Source organism: Phalacrocorax aristotelis, chromosome 3, assembly GCF_949628215.1.
Source record: "Phalacrocorax aristotelis chromosome 3, bGulAri2.1, whole genome shotgun sequence".
Taxonomy (NCBI): domain Eukaryota; kingdom Metazoa; phylum Chordata; class Aves; order Suliformes; family Phalacrocoracidae; genus Phalacrocorax; species Phalacrocorax aristotelis.
This window is the reverse complement of record NC_134278.1, coordinates 130716527-130731858: the sequence shown is the minus strand read 5'-3', so window position 1 is coordinate 130731858 and position 15332 is coordinate 130716527. Positions and strand designations below refer to the sequence as shown.

The 15332-nt window shown below is 39.5% G+C and overlaps 1 protein-coding gene across 4 annotated transcripts in view; it reads right to left on the bottom strand.

Annotated features, from left to right (window-relative positions):
• The window catches only part of RALGAPA2 (Ral GTPase activating protein catalytic subunit alpha 2), a 135165-nt gene that overhangs the window by 84459 nt on the left and 35374 nt on the right, over positions 1-15332 (bottom strand). For 3 of the 4 annotated variants that reach the window (XM_075089687.1, XM_075089685.1, XM_075089688.1), the window contains exons 13-24: positions 14943-15091; positions 14405-14516; positions 13416-13653; positions 12708-12872; positions 10429-10569; positions 7392-7529; positions 6779-6876; positions 4681-4771; positions 4340-4516; positions 1977-2170; positions 1368-1466; positions 956-1111 (exon numbers count right to left, since the gene is read on the bottom strand). In XM_075089687.1, the coding sequence (XP_074945788.1) occupies positions 956-1111; positions 1368-1466; positions 1977-2170; positions 4340-4516; positions 4681-4771; positions 6779-6876; positions 7392-7529; positions 10429-10569; positions 12708-12872; positions 13416-13653; positions 14405-14516; positions 14943-15091 (1758 nt within the window). The remainder of the gene's footprint in view (positions 1-955; positions 1112-1367; positions 1467-1976; positions 2171-4339; positions 4517-4680; positions 4772-6778; positions 6877-7391; positions 7530-10428; positions 10570-12707; positions 12873-13415; positions 13654-14404; positions 14517-14942; positions 15092-15332) is intronic. The other variant, XM_075089686.1, reaches the window with a different exon arrangement.

Sequence of the window (15332 nt, the reverse complement as noted above, 5' to 3'; positions counted from 1 at the left end):
ACACAAGGGCCTAGAAACAACATTTACCCACAGAAACAGAATGTTTTGGCAGCACCTCTTGGTGGCAGTGGTCAGATAACCTCCTGTCCCAGTTCTCCCTTCAGTCCCCTTTGCACCAGTTAAGAAGAGCTGGTGTGACACTTCTAAACATCCCCAAAGGACTAAATCTTGAAGGGGAAAAGTCTAGAGAGCACAAGTCATTCTAATTTCTGAGGATGTCCTTGTAAGCAACGGCTCAGGGCATTCAAAAGGGTGTGCTGAGAGCAGGCATAAATTCCCATGCAGCTCTTCGCAGCCCCCCCTTCGCCCAAGACGGTGTCTAGCATTTTGCCTTATGACAGAAGGTAAACACATCTGTAACGTGAGCTGGGGGTAACCGCTGCCTCCCTGAAGTTGTAAATTACGTGAACAACAGACCAACTCCAGCACCTGCTCTGGATGCACCGACTTCACAGCATCACGGCTCGTACAAGAACGTGGTACGGCTGCTGGACACACGAGGCTCCCGCTTGGGCAGGACCAAAGATTAAACTTACTGACCAAACACCCAGTGTAGCTCAAGGCTTAATACCAGCTGAGTATCTGAACATTTTTAACGTGACCAGCTTGACCCACGAAGCATGCAATGCAGATGGACAGAATCTCACCACAGATTGTTCCTCAAACGTCAGGAAACCGAGGAAGAAACATCAACAAGCACCTGTGATGCGGTTGTGACAATAAGTCACAAATAAGTAGTAGTTGTTTAAAAATTTGTAACTGGGAGAGCAATGAGAAAGTTAGGAGTGAGTAACCTAAAGAGAGGTGCAGGCTAGGCTACATGGGATAATTTAACGCAACGCTTGCTGCAAAGCCTTGCTTCCTTTCTGCTTCAGGTCTTGAAATACGAAGATACAAACATTTCCATCAGGACACCATAATAGATTTTTTTTTTTTAATCAAGTAAAGCTTGTACCTGGTCTTCATTTGTTAAGCCGAGGTGCATCACAAAATAAAAATGAACCAGGAAATCAGAGTTTGGCAGAACATCTTGACGCCTCGTCATCATAGCACAGATCAGCCTGTATGCCTGAAGTTTGCCTTCCTTGTACTCATTTGGCAGGGTGGTTGCCTGAAAAGAGCACAAACCTTGTATTATTACTTTTTTTCCTAGTAGCCAGCTAATGCAAAACTGTATCTTCAGCAGATTTTCCATAAAACAAATATGTTTTGTGTATTTATTAAAATAGAGTCGAGTCCAAATAGCCTTCGGAGGGTATTCATCATTTTATCCGGTGATTGTCAAAATTAAAACTCAACTAAACGTACACAAATTCAGTACTGACAAAGACGACAATACTAACGTGACAATTTTAGAAATAACGTACCTTGAACAACCACGATGCAAATATTCTGAGAGGAGGAATTAAGACAGGAGGAGAGGGAGTAGACTGATTGTCCACACTTATAGCAAGGTTGTCCCGTATCTAATGTTTTTAAGAGAAGAGAGTCAATAAAACCAGCAGCATACTTTATTAATGTTCTTTAGTTCATATTATTACCTTTTCATTTTATTTTATTTACTTTAAATGCACTACACTCTGTGCTATGCACGGTTCCTACTTAAGCCAAAACTAGCAGGAAAGCTTGTTCTATAGCGCCTCCCCACAGCCTAAGCAAGCGTTACCATTTTAGGTCATACCGTGGCTTTTACACCAAATACCAGTATTTGTAGTATTCTATTCTAGCCTTCTATTTTCTTTGCTACTGTTTCCTCACCCCATTTAAATTAACTCATCTAAATTCTCTTGTCGTTGACCAGGAACGTTCTCTACTGGGGATACCTACTGGAAATCAAACCAGATTATCCGTCTTTAGGATGGAATCCTCCAACCCTCATGCTTATGTTCCAGATGCTAATACTAAATTACATTTAATACTAATTTTTAAAGAAAACAAAAATCATTATAATTAGATGTAAGCATTATATACAATACCTTTGCAAGTTTATACCACAACTCATAAAGATACCCAAAAACTTTTGCATGGATTTTCGGTGACTGTATATTGTTCACATCTCCAAGAATTCCCAAGATCCTCCTCCATAACACAGCAGCAGAATCAGGGTGCCAACCGAGGAGGCTTCCACCAGCAATTATACTGCAGTCATCAGCAAGGAATTCACTACTGTCTGTAATTTTTAAAAAGTTCCATTTTTCATTAATCAGAAATGCAGCACACAGCATAAATTTGGTCAATAAATTAGGTTCATTGCTCCTTCTAACTGCTGTCCATCTCAAAAGTATTCTCTCCCACCAAATCATCTCTCTCTTTCATTGCTCAAGCTAGCGCATGATTCAAAAGAAAAAAAAGGCAGAAGATGTAGGCTAAAGGGTTTCCACACAGAGATGACACAGCTACAGGTAGTTTGATATTGGACTGCCCCCACACTCATGGGTTGGGTTTTTTTAGCAGGGAGGCAAATGCAGTTAAATGGAACATACGTGTACTCTGAAAGGTTTATTCAGTCAATAGCTGGCTTTTACACGTAGTGTTTCCATTGCTAAGAGTCCTTTGTTTTTTAAGATCCCACAGTATAAAATGACCTGGAAATGGAACTGAACAGAGGAACTAAAAAGTACGCACTACTAGTGATGAAGAACATGCCCAGGCACTGTCACTTTATACAGAAGCAGTTCCTGAGACAGCAGTGTGCAAACTGAGGAAAGCTGGGTTTTGTGAAGACTGCCGAGATAATGGAATTAATACGCTTAAAGAGTAAAAGAAAAATTCTGTACTGAAGCGCAAATTTTAATGACAAGAGCTGTTACGTTATCTTCTGTCAGACCAGGGGAAGGCATGTAGCAGCCCACCGGCAGGCAGAGTCGGAGCCCTGGTCCCACGTGGCACCCTGCAGCGCTCAGCAGCCAGCGCTTCACGGGAATTTGCAGGAAACCACCACGCAGGCAGAGGGAAATAACTTCTGTCCTCCCAGAACCCAAAGAAGGTTAGCGAAATAAAAGCCATTTTAGATGGTTTTATGTTTGCTTGAATTTATTTTTTAAAGAGCTTTTGGGATATTTTTGCTTTTTGCTTTTTTTGTTTTGTTTCTTGTAGCATTATGAGCTCCCAAAGTGTTAGAACAGACGTTACTTAAACTCATTAAATGATCTTCAACAGACCTATCGCCTGGGACAATTGCATCTGTGCTGTTCAGTGGTGGCATCACAGTATCTCTGTGCCTTACAGAGGTTTCTACAGCAAGACAGTCTTGCGGCCTGGGTGAGAACCAGAAATGCAGTAGGTGCACACCGGCTCTGTTGGGCAATCATACATTTGTTACCCCATTTTTCTTTGTAGTCTACCTTACCTTTCAGGTTATTTTATATTGCTCATTCTCTTTGTACGCACAAAGGAGCAACGCCCTGTATCACAGACATAAGGAAAGCAATGAACTTGTCATACACAATCCTCCTCACCGTGTACTGTATTACATGCTACCTTTTGTACAATGGCAGTCTCACGTGTCGAACTAGATGTGCTGGTTCATTGAATTAGAGATATTTCATAGAAAAAGTGATTATGAAGAAATATCCTTGAAACTACACATCTGTTAGCAAACCCAGCCTATAAGACAGTTTCATGTTACTGCATTGAGTGAGCGAGCTAATGTCTCTGACTCACATTATTAGCTGGGAAGGTACCTTTACAAATTGCAAAGAAAATATTTCAATAAATAATCACAGTGGTGTTATATGTTAAAGACACTATAGATAAAATGAAACGGTAAAGGACTTTTACTTCCAAATTAACTCCCTGAGAATGCCCCTTACCACATCCTACTGGAGCGTAGGCATGGTGTACTTTGAAGTATAAATAAGGAGGGTAACAGGGTTAAGATGAGAGGAGTTATTGTGAATTAACAAGATATTTCCTATCAGTTAAAATTTATAGTAAGGAATTTCTTTAGACCATTCTGCTATGAAATAAACCCTATTCTCTTAAAATCTAACTTAATTTATTTTTCTTGAACACTGGGTCAGGCTAAGAGAGCACAAGTGATCAGCTATCACATCTCAGTTGATCAGTAGTAATTTGACACAGCAAGCAACCCAATTGTTTTCAACTGTGCGATCATTTTCTGGATCACAATTTATTGGCACCTATGTCAGCTTCAATCTGATTATCCAAATTCTTTGAACTCTGGGTGTTCAAACCTCATTTCTGAATGAGCATTATGAACAAAACTTGGTGATATATGCCAAATGAAACATACTTTTTATAAGCAAACCGAACTGTGTAAAGCCCTTTTTGAGATAAAAAGTCTAAAAGAGTAAATACATTTTCTGGGCCACAGTACCTGTTAAATTTGCAGTATCTGAAGGACTAAGCTGAAGCCAGCGAGGTGCATCAGGATCCACACAGCCATCTGCTGACGCATTAACTTCATGGTTGTCTTCAGCGGCTTGCCAGGGCATGAGTGCGATCTCCACTTCATTATTATAGCCAATGGATGTGTCACTGCTAACGCTTTCACCTAAAGCAAGGAGGGGATTAATGAAGATCACACACCCTGCTTTTAAAGGCTACATTAGCAAAGCATGATGAGAAAAGCATCTAATATATCTGCAACAAGACAAAATTACGACACTGATTCCAACTACAACACTTAAGAAAAATAATGTATTTCTTGGAACTCACTTTTTTCTCTCTCTCTGTAATTTCCTTGCGATTGCTCCAGGTCTGCTTTCAAATCTAATTCAGCTGTACTACTGCTTCTTTGTACTAGTACCTTCAGAGGAAAAAAAAAAAATATTAATCTCAGCTTATTACAGTTTTGAGAACGACATTATATTTTAGCAAATTCAAGATACATGCACAGTTATTAGAAATTAATTACAACTCAGTCAAGATATTTTCATGACTATTTAGACTACCCAAATATCTTCAAATGTCTTAAGGAGACCATCATGCTTTCAGTCCCAGTTGTTATCCGCCTGTTCTTAAACTCAGTTTTCATACCAACAAGCAGGACTTTTTTTTCCACAAATATGAAATAATTCCATACTTTTAAAAGTATCAAAAAAATATTTCAGGAAGAAAGTAGTAGTCACCTCTTACGTCAGGGCATTCCTCTGTTGCTAAACAACCCACACAAAGACACCTGATGCTTCATTTACCACCTCTTCCTTCGCCAAATGGTTTTACAGCCTACTTGCTGAAAAACTTGCAGACAATTTTCTGCTTCTAAATGGCTCTGCTCTCTCCCTAAGCATAATTGTTTTTCTTGATATCTGGCAGATCACCTTCAAATTCACGTTCCTTGCAACTCCATATCACCTATAACAGCAAAACTTCATTTCTGCCAGAAAAATAAAGCATCATGTTTTCCATTGCAAACATGCCACAAAAAGCCCCAACTCCTTACCCCCTAGCTGCATACTAGCTTTAGCTGCTGAAGGAATCCCTACTTTAAAATGCCTCAATTCAGTTAACATTTCTGAAATTCCATTTTGCTTCTTGCCGTTATTAGTATTACTATTTTAAAATAAATTTCCTGAAGAAATTTCTGCTCCACTGACCAAACATTAATCCGTTTCTTCTTTCTGCATATATCAGAGCAAGCAAATTATCGCCAAAGAGACAACTGGCTTGTAGAAATTATTATTATATTATCTAACATTGGAGCTCTCTTTCTTTTTTTTTTTTTTTTTTAAAATGGAGAGAATCAACCATCCTTCCCATGAAACACACGCTTGCGCTGCCTGACAAACTGCAGAGTGGTCTTTCTTCCCTGGCAAATCTGGCGCTCAGGGAGGACAATACTTCAGTGGGTCGTGATATGGAGTCAAACTGGTTCACATGGTACATTAGCAAGTTACGCAGTGAATATACGGTCAGACCCCAGCTTCCACTTGCAAAAAGGGTGAAAGTGCAATACTGGTAACAGCCCGGCAGCATATGCTCGTGAATATTTTATAACACACACCACTAAAATAGGATGGGAAGCCAGGTTAATTTTTAATTCCCCCTACTACTGAGCTGCTCTCCCTCTCTTCTTGCCTCCCCTCTGCCACACAATGCGGACTAGGTTTTCCTTCCTTTTTGAGAGACTTTGTTATTCCTGAAGCGATTGGAGAAAGCACTCTGCAGCAATGTCTTGCCTCTCCTTTCTAGAGCTAAGTCTTAACGGTACTTTAGGCCTAGACATACGGGAGAGCCAAGGTCCAAAGAGGAGATGCAGCTTGAAGTCCTCCATGCTGTATTGCATTATACTTCCACAAAGATGATCAGCCTCAGCCATTTATTATTTCTGTCATTCATTCAAAAGTTGCATTAAAAATTTATGAAGCTTGCCCATCTTAACGTTAACTTACACAAACATCTGCAGTGCATAGCTGGGGATACAAACTGTGCTGAAGGAAAGCATTTTCCCCAGCACTGCAAGCCATCAAACATGTATTCCAGTGTTCTGGAGCTCTAATAGCCATGAATTATTTATATTTTAAAATTATGAACTTCTTGTTTACATTCAATGTAAAAAATAGCACAAAAGTCTTGCATAAGACTAGAATATAACCAATTACATAGAACTGCACAAGGAGCTGACAAGATAAGGAGACACAGACAGTCATACCGATGAGCATAATGAACAGCCACAGCTCAATGCCAGATCCCACGCTAGAAATGCAATTAATGATTTTTCACACTTTCAGTTGCTGGAGTTTCTAAACACTAGAAGGCATCTGATTAGAAATAAAACATTGCTAGGATCTAATCACTTTCTATGTTGCCTTACTTGCTCAGCTTCAAGTTCCTTCTTTGTATTTCCCTTATTTTCCTGAACTGATTTGGAGTCTGAAGAAGTTAAATTGTGAGAACTCCCAGCCTTTTTACCTAGAAATTTTAGAAAGTAAACAAGAAATAGACATTTGTGGGACCAAAGTACACAGCAAATTGTATGAAAACTTCAGTTACATTTACACATACACTTTTGATATTTATAGCTAAGAAATACAAGATTAAAATGGAATACATTATGTTTTGAAAAATCTTTCGTAAGCATAACATACATACACAACAGCAACAAAAGTAGAACTGTTAGCTTCAATACACAAAATTTAAATGCCAGCCAGATTATGAAAATAGTTTAAGAGTTACACACAAAATGCATACATTCAAAGGTTTTATTTTTAACTGCCCTGCTTTATAGAAGGTCACGTCCTGCATTTTTGGTCTGTAACTTCTTAAAACCAGTTCTTTCAACAAGATACCAACAATATATTACTAAGAAAACAAGATAAAACCCATTTTAGAACAGAGCTGGAAACCACAGTAGCATTTATGAGGCTGAACAAGGCTCAACACTTTTTCTTCAGAAGTACAGTATCGCTATATTTTATGAAAAATACCTTGAAAAAAATCGGATGGAAACTGATCTGCAATATCTGAAGTGCTGCTACTTCGAGTTAGCTGCTGCTCTTGGTCTACAAATAGGCCCATAGCTTCTGTTCCTGTTGAGTTTTCCAGCTGTTGAGATTCTTCAAGTTCTGTTGATTTAATTAAAACACAAAATATATTCGCACGACCTCAGAATTAAGGAAGCTATATGAAAAAGTGACCCATTCAAGTTATTTAAAACTCCCAAGTTACAAAGCTAGAATGTAACTCCTAGTTACAGAAGTTATAATTTAAGTTTTATAAAATGTCCTCAGAAAAACTGTAAAGTTTAGAGAGATGTACGAGCAGTGTAAGTGGTAAACAGTCCAGGAACAGGACAGAAATTACTCTGGGGCTTCAGAGCGTACAAGGAAGGGTGACAGGACGATGCCACATGAACAAAACTATGTCTTTCAGTGCTACACACCAAGACTAGACCTTGTTTGTTCTGAAAACAGGAAGAACAGAGGAGAGGCAGCAAAACTACTATAAATGCAGAGCGCAGAAAAGATGACTGTGCTTACTGACTTTTCCTCCATAAAGAGGGGAAGTGGAGAATAAAAATGGCAACAATTCAGAGTAAAAGAAGATCTGAGCTACACATGATTTGGGCTTAGTTTGTGAAGACAAACTGAATCATGAAACCTTTTTGCTGTAGCTGCAAATGAGAAATAAAAAGAGAGGAGAGAGAGAGAGGCATGAAAACTCAGGTGAGCAAGTAGACTGACATACTGGGGAAGGAGCAACAGGAGCTCTTGAGATGAGCTAGGAACACAATGCTTTTAGAAATGCACTTCTCTTAGCCTTAGGGGGAAAAAAAGACACTAACACTCAGGATCAAGTACGCTCACATTCAGTAGTGGTGCTTTTAGTTACGGCCGTGGCACTGGTTAATGCCACCTACCATCCTCAAGGTAGTTGCTAACTCTTTCCCCAGAAAGCAGCCAAAGAGGCGGCCCACACACCCACCCAAGCTGACCCGACAGAACCACCAGGCTGTGCAGGGTGTGCCATCTGCACAGCCAGCGCTGTTTCCCTTTTTTAAAAAGCTGTGAAAAATGCTGCTGTAGCAACCCTTACGAGAACCCTATAATTTCTTTTTTCAGTAAAGAACACGGGCTGAATTATTAAGTCTTCTTGATTTCTTTCAGCATATTGTTATATAATATGCACGTTAAAGAAAAAGTGACCTTTCCACCACCTTTCTGTTCTCCTCCTCCTTTCCGCAGGCACTGACGCTGAGGCCACACTTACTCAGAAGGGAGAAGGAACTCCAGCCCCTTGGGATGCGAGGTTACCAACCAGCATACACAGGTTGCAGCAGCCGCCCACGGGAGGAGGACCGTGTGCTCAGTTCATTCTATATACACTGCCAAGTGAGTTTAAATAATACTTAAATGCTTAATAAACATTGCCTGTATTTCAGAAATTTATCTCAATGCAAATACACATGCACAAAACCTAACTGCTCTGGTATTTACTGACCTGAAAGAATCACTGTTGACTTTAAATGTCTTACAGAAAACAATAAATAAAACAATAAATTAATAATAAAAAAAATTTGTCTTTCAGGTCAATGCCCGTATTCACTAGCTAAACAGTTTCAGTGTCACAGCTGAAGATAACTATAGGCAGCATGAGATGCAAAGCCACTAACGATATTTCACGGAACAGGCATCCCTAGAGAGCCATAACGCACCACATACAACAGTCTTCCTTCCTCACTACAGCAGCTAACGGCTCCGGTCAGGGCTCCAGCATCAGAAATCCTTCCCAAGGAAGAGAAACGTGGGAGGTGACAGACAGTCATATTTTCAGAGACCTACTAGCTGAAAACAGAAATAAAGAAGCCTGCTGACACGGCAGGGCAACCTCACTGCCTCCACCAAGGCGTCCAGGCTAGGTGACAGGCTGAACGCCCCGCGACAAAGCGGCTTTGTATTCTCAGGCCGTTACAGCTGGTTTTCACATCTACGTCTGGGTACCAGCACAGGATTCAGATCCAAAGTTGTATGCTTAGGGTTTGTTCTAGCTTTATTCCTCACAACAGCAAGTTCCACAGGACGAGAAGTGTAGCGAAAGCCAGAAAAAAATTTACTACACTTTTGAGCAAAAATATGCCCACTTCAGTCTAATTAGCCACTAAACTGCCCGAATCTGGATAGCTGCCTTTAGTTTGTGTGTTCCTAAACCTTAGTATATTTGGTCTGTACTGTATTACAACTTCAACAACTGCTTGGAAACCTTTAATAAATCAAGTAATTGAAAGTGTAAAGAAGAATAAAAACATTATTAAGAAATTAAAATAAATTTTAGTAGGGAATAAAAACCTAATTGTAATTCACGATAACCTTTAATATTAAAATGGACAAAACCTGCATTGCTTGCAGGACTACAAACATTCTAACACAAATCAAACACTATCTGAGAACTAAGAGGCACAGACAAATCTTTCAGGTTTCCTTCTGGAATCAATAATTACTGGAATAATTCTTTAGAAGAAAAGGAAATACACATTTGTAAGCACCGATTTGTAACTGAGTGTAACACAGATCGAATGAGACTTTTCTTTTAAATCAAGTAGCTCGGCCAGCTGCATTCCTTTGCATATTTTGCTTGCACTAGCTCGTACATTCAAGCATTCAATTAAGTTGCTACAGCAGTTCCTTGAAAAAGATACTGCTCTCCTCCTTTTCCCCGAAAAGATTATTTGACAATGAACCCAGTCACTGAAAACAACAAAGGCATTAGAAATAGCCACTTTCTGCCACCCTTTGTAACACTGAAAAAGGACAAGACACGCTCCCATTAAGTTTGCTCATCTCTTAACGGCTACCATTACTTAACAGCATGTTTGGCACAGATCTGAGGCACGGGAAACAGAACCAGCACAAAACATCTCATTCCACACTACTAAAGAATAATCGACGGGACAGAAAGGGAGTAGGCAGACAGCAGTTTAAAAATATAAAGAACATTTATATAAAAGATGACTTTAAAGTACAGTACCTGACAGTCTGTGAGAGCAAGAAGTGTAAGAGATACCAGGTAAGAGAGAGCTCACAGTGTGAAGCAGAAGAGGTACGCTTTTAGTAGCTGGCAAAGCCTCATAAAGATGAACACAGTTGCTGATAGACTGGCTTCGCTTAGCTTCCAGGAAAAAATAAAGCAACAGTTATGTCAGAAAAAATTATGAAATATTTGGGGTTTTGAATGTCATGATACAATGAAATATAAAGCTTTTGAAAAAAAAACAGTTTTACAACATTAAGCCCAGCAGTATTTCCTATAAGCTGTACGTTAACAGTGTGCAACTGTAGCTCACACATCAGAAGTGCAATAATCAGTGATTTCTGAATCACAGCAGTTCCACAATGTGGAATATTTCATTTTGTGTATGATTCCTATCTCTGGGCTAATTCGCCTTACCCTTTTGTCTTTCCACTTTAGTATCTGTAGCAGTACATGCAGCTTCTAAATAAAGAATGGAAAACTTACTGAAATTCCCCTGTACTAGCAATGCCACACCACTGCACCACTCCCCCAAAAACCCAAAACACCAGCTACCTCTTACATGAATGAATATTCCTCCTGTTGAAAACAATCCATTTTCATCTGAGAAATGGGATAGTGTACTTCTCAAAAACCGATCTAAAGATACAGCTGCCTCTGGTTTTGCTTTTAAAACTAGATTCCCAGCTCCAGACTGGCTAAAGCCCCGCATCCCCTGGTCTGACAGACAGCTGACCCTGCTCTGAGCAGCAGGTTAGACTTGGTGAAGTTCCTTACACCCCCAGTTATCCTGTGGACTCTGGTGTTGGGGTACTGAGCCCTGTTTTCCACATTTTGGAACAGGACAATGAAAGGGACACAAGTTACACAAAAGTTTTTAAGAGTTCTCAAGTTGCCACGAGGGAAGGTAGAAGATAAGTGCAGTTTGAACACGCATCTAAATGAATTTCTCTTCAAAATAGCAACACGTAGAAGCGTTCACTGTTTGTTAGAAAAAAAACCCCACATGTGCAAATATAAAGCTTTTTGCACCTGCATATTTGGGAGCCATTGATCATCACAAAGCCCGTGAAAGCAAGAATAATTCTTTTTTATATGACCATGAGACACAAAATGAAACACTGAGGGCTTTTTACACATGAAGTTCATCCTCCTACCTGACAACCTACTTGCTCCCTACCAAATAAGCTTTTCTTACTAAAGGTAGGAAGTTTCTTTAATTCAAACGTACACAGTGAAGTAAAATCCTTGCTGATCAATACTTCCAGGTTCTCTCTACTGCTCTGGTGAGAGGTCTAGGGGAGAAATGCTGTAGCATAAGAAAAAGAATTCTCTGCTGGAGCACAAATAGGAACTCGCTGAATTTAAAAGTAAAACAGACACAAAGAATGAGTTGACTCCAATGCCAAAATATTTTGTGATCTAAGCTGCAGACTGTGGCTAAGTTATGAAGCTTGCAGCCACAGAAACATACTAAATCACCATCAAATTCTCCTGGTAAGAAACAAAACTAATCTGTTATGAATGAGGAAGGAAGCCGTGCAGCAAAATATCTCCGTTTCAAAAGCAGGAGATTGTCTATGGCAAGTTTTAATCCACGGCTGATTGAACTGGAACACAGAAACATGCTACCATGAAATAAAAAAAAAAGAAAAGAAAAGATCAACTTCAGGCTGCTGAAACGCTTGAAAAATCAGGTATCTTTTCCATGCCTGGGGTCTCACACATTCCCCCATCATTCCTCATCCCTGTTCTCCTCTTTCCAGAAGTAAACATGAGAGGAAAAAAGGAAAAGGAGATGCTATACATACCTCATCATGCCAATAAAAAGCAAGCAAATAAAGCAACTAAAAAAGGATGAAATTGTTTATTAAATATCTGGTTTACCTTGTGCTCACAGTAAATAGCTAGCTGTATGAAAATTCAGAAGCAACATATATTATCTGACTGATGTTAATAAATGCTTTCTTATAAATGGATAAAAATAGGAATGTACTTCACTTCTTTACAAAAAAACGTAACTTGCACATGACTAACTTGCAATTAATTGTAATATATTTAAAAGCATATATGTAGAATTTTCCAAAATACTTTGATTCTTTATTCATACCGGTAGTGGCCAAGACTTCCAGACGCAGGTATGCAACATCCCTGTTCAGGCATTTGATTATCAAGTTGCGTGCGTCACTTTTGGAAGCAGCCACAATACACAGGCAGATTTAAAACTCGAGCGTTACAGAGTGTTTGGGAACACAAGCATTTAGTTATTGTCTAACCTGTTGCTCTTTGACGAACAATATTTCTCGCTTTCTCGACTCCTGGGGCTCCAGAGGTCGTAGCACTTCGGAATCTCATTGGCTCCACAACTTCAGGATGACTTTTCCAGCTTAATGAAAAAGATCTCCCCACTACAGCTGTCTTTTGAGGCTCTAAAATGCCACCTTAGAGACAAAGGAAACAAACTTCTATAGCATTGCATGCTTTGGCACCTATTTTTCCTAAAGTATGAATGGACTAACTAGCACTCAGGCATTAAAATATTAGTATTTTTCAACAACATGGATGAATTTTTACTATTTTTAAAAAACAATCGCTTCTTCAACTATGTGCATCAATTGCAAGGTGGCATATAAGTGAAGCTGAAATTCCGTAATTAATAAAGTTCAATAAAAATACATGGAAATGAATTTTTACATCGATGACTATGCCAGGCTACAGCACAGGAAACCACATTTCATTTCCGCTACACAGGAAAGACTGATTTTAAGGGCATAATAAAAACTTCTAAATAGCTATCTTCTATTGACCCCAATTACCTTTCTATCCACAACGAAGGATGAGAATACAGAAATCCAAAGCACTTCAGAGTTGCTTAAACAGGTTCTTACACTAGATTAAGTAATGCTTAATGTTAGATTAAATTAAGTTTAATCCTAAATATTTAGCTTGTGTGACACAAAAAGCACTGAAGCACAGAGACTAACCTTTTCCTCTCTGCTTTTTTTCCTTTTGCTCACTGAGCTTATCCAAGGGTAAGTTGGTCATTTCCACCCCATACACGGTTCTTGCCAGCACTGCTGTTAGAGAGTCCATGATATTGGCCCACTCGTTTATGAGCTCCTCCCAGTCCGTCAGGGCGGACAGAACGCTGAGCAGCTCATCCCACAGCTCCCGAGAAATGTAAACGCTCAGGTTTGCTCTGATCCAAGCCACAATGAGGGTCTGAGAGAAAAGAAACAAGTGACAGTTCATGCATTTCTGTCAGGATGAATTCAGTGCACCCGCACGCCGATGAGGGCAACACCGACCTGCATATTAGCACTGATTATGCACACATAGTATTTTTCATCAAAAAAACATTCCCAGAAATCAGTGGGTAAATAATTGTGAAAGTTACTAAGAAAATCTAAACATTCAGAAAACCCGTTTCAGGTGGTCTATACATCCCCTGGTAAACTGAAATAATATGCTGTGTATAATAATACTGGAGTGAAGAACTGCCTCCTATACCTACAGAACGCCTGTAGTGATGGAGCTACGCCAGCGACACTCAGACACATATACTGCAGCTGAGCATGCAAAGTACAAACCAAGTATGCATGTTTTCATCTCAATGTGACTCAGTTTTGACTTGCCAGCTGAACTAGGAAAGCAGTTACCTCAAGGCTACACTTCAGAGATACTCATTGAAGATATCCCACAAAGAGACTGTGTGCCTGCCTGTCCTACCGCAGTTTCTACCAGAGCCCTGAAGAACAGATCCGGGTGCAACAAGCAGTTGAACTGAATCTGTCTCCCTCCGTTAGGAACAGTTTACAAAATGATGACTAGTATTACTGCAAACGAGAAATTTTTTGTGTTTTACAAGTAGGTTTCACAGTACTGTGCAATAATACTTGATGAAAACTACGGGTAACCATAATGAAAAAACATTAAAAACCCCCAAACAAACAAACAAACCCCAAACACTCACTCGGAAAAGTAATCCCGACATGCTTTGGGCAAACGTATCCTTTATTTGGTTTTCTTTCGGCTTCTGCATCACAGCTTCTGTTATTCTAAGGAGTATCTGTAACATCTGCTCCCTGTTCCAAAACAAAATTGTACTTTCTGTTCACATGTTCTATTGATTGTACTTGTTAATCTTCATGTACGAAAAACCCCTCTTAATTCTCCAGTAAGCCTTACTTATTGACAATGTGATTGCACTTCAGACTTCACAGATCATTTACAAAATAACATTAGCTGGTTGTAGACTGTAAAAACTAATTTTCAAGAATGCAAAGTCAGGAATGGAAATACCAGCCAGAACCTTGAAGTCAAATAGTACGATGACATAGAATCAGCAGAACCTGGAATCTCATGAATCAATTCGGAGGCAAGTCACAAGCGTGACTTAGGGAATAAGGTCTACCCCTGAGAAAGCCAGTCTTTATCCTACCCAACGATCTCCCACAAAGTTTAAAAGTTGATCATTTTCCCTTAAATGATGCAGAATATATTAAGCTTACCACGTCTTTTTATTCATTGATAGTTCCATTATCATGCGCCTAAAGATACTCAGAACTGCCTTGCAAGCATCAACTTGCTCCTTCAAAAGCACAGGGACTTCAGTGCACGGTTCCAGTAAGAAAACATTCGCAGAGTTTGTCAAGAATACCTTCAAGACAGGCATTTACAGTCAGTTTACACAGTGCCAGGAGTACAAAGAGTCAAGACTGACAATAAAATACTTGTCCTCCTCCAGTCAAACCTTTCACTTTCCTTAGAGCAAGTTTTATGTTTTACCTATCACTTTCTACATCATTCTAGCGAAACGTCAGGTTGCACTGCAGACCCAACAAAGGCATGCGTTACACAGCATCGTGGGTTTTATTCAGTCAGGTGAGAGTACCATTCCT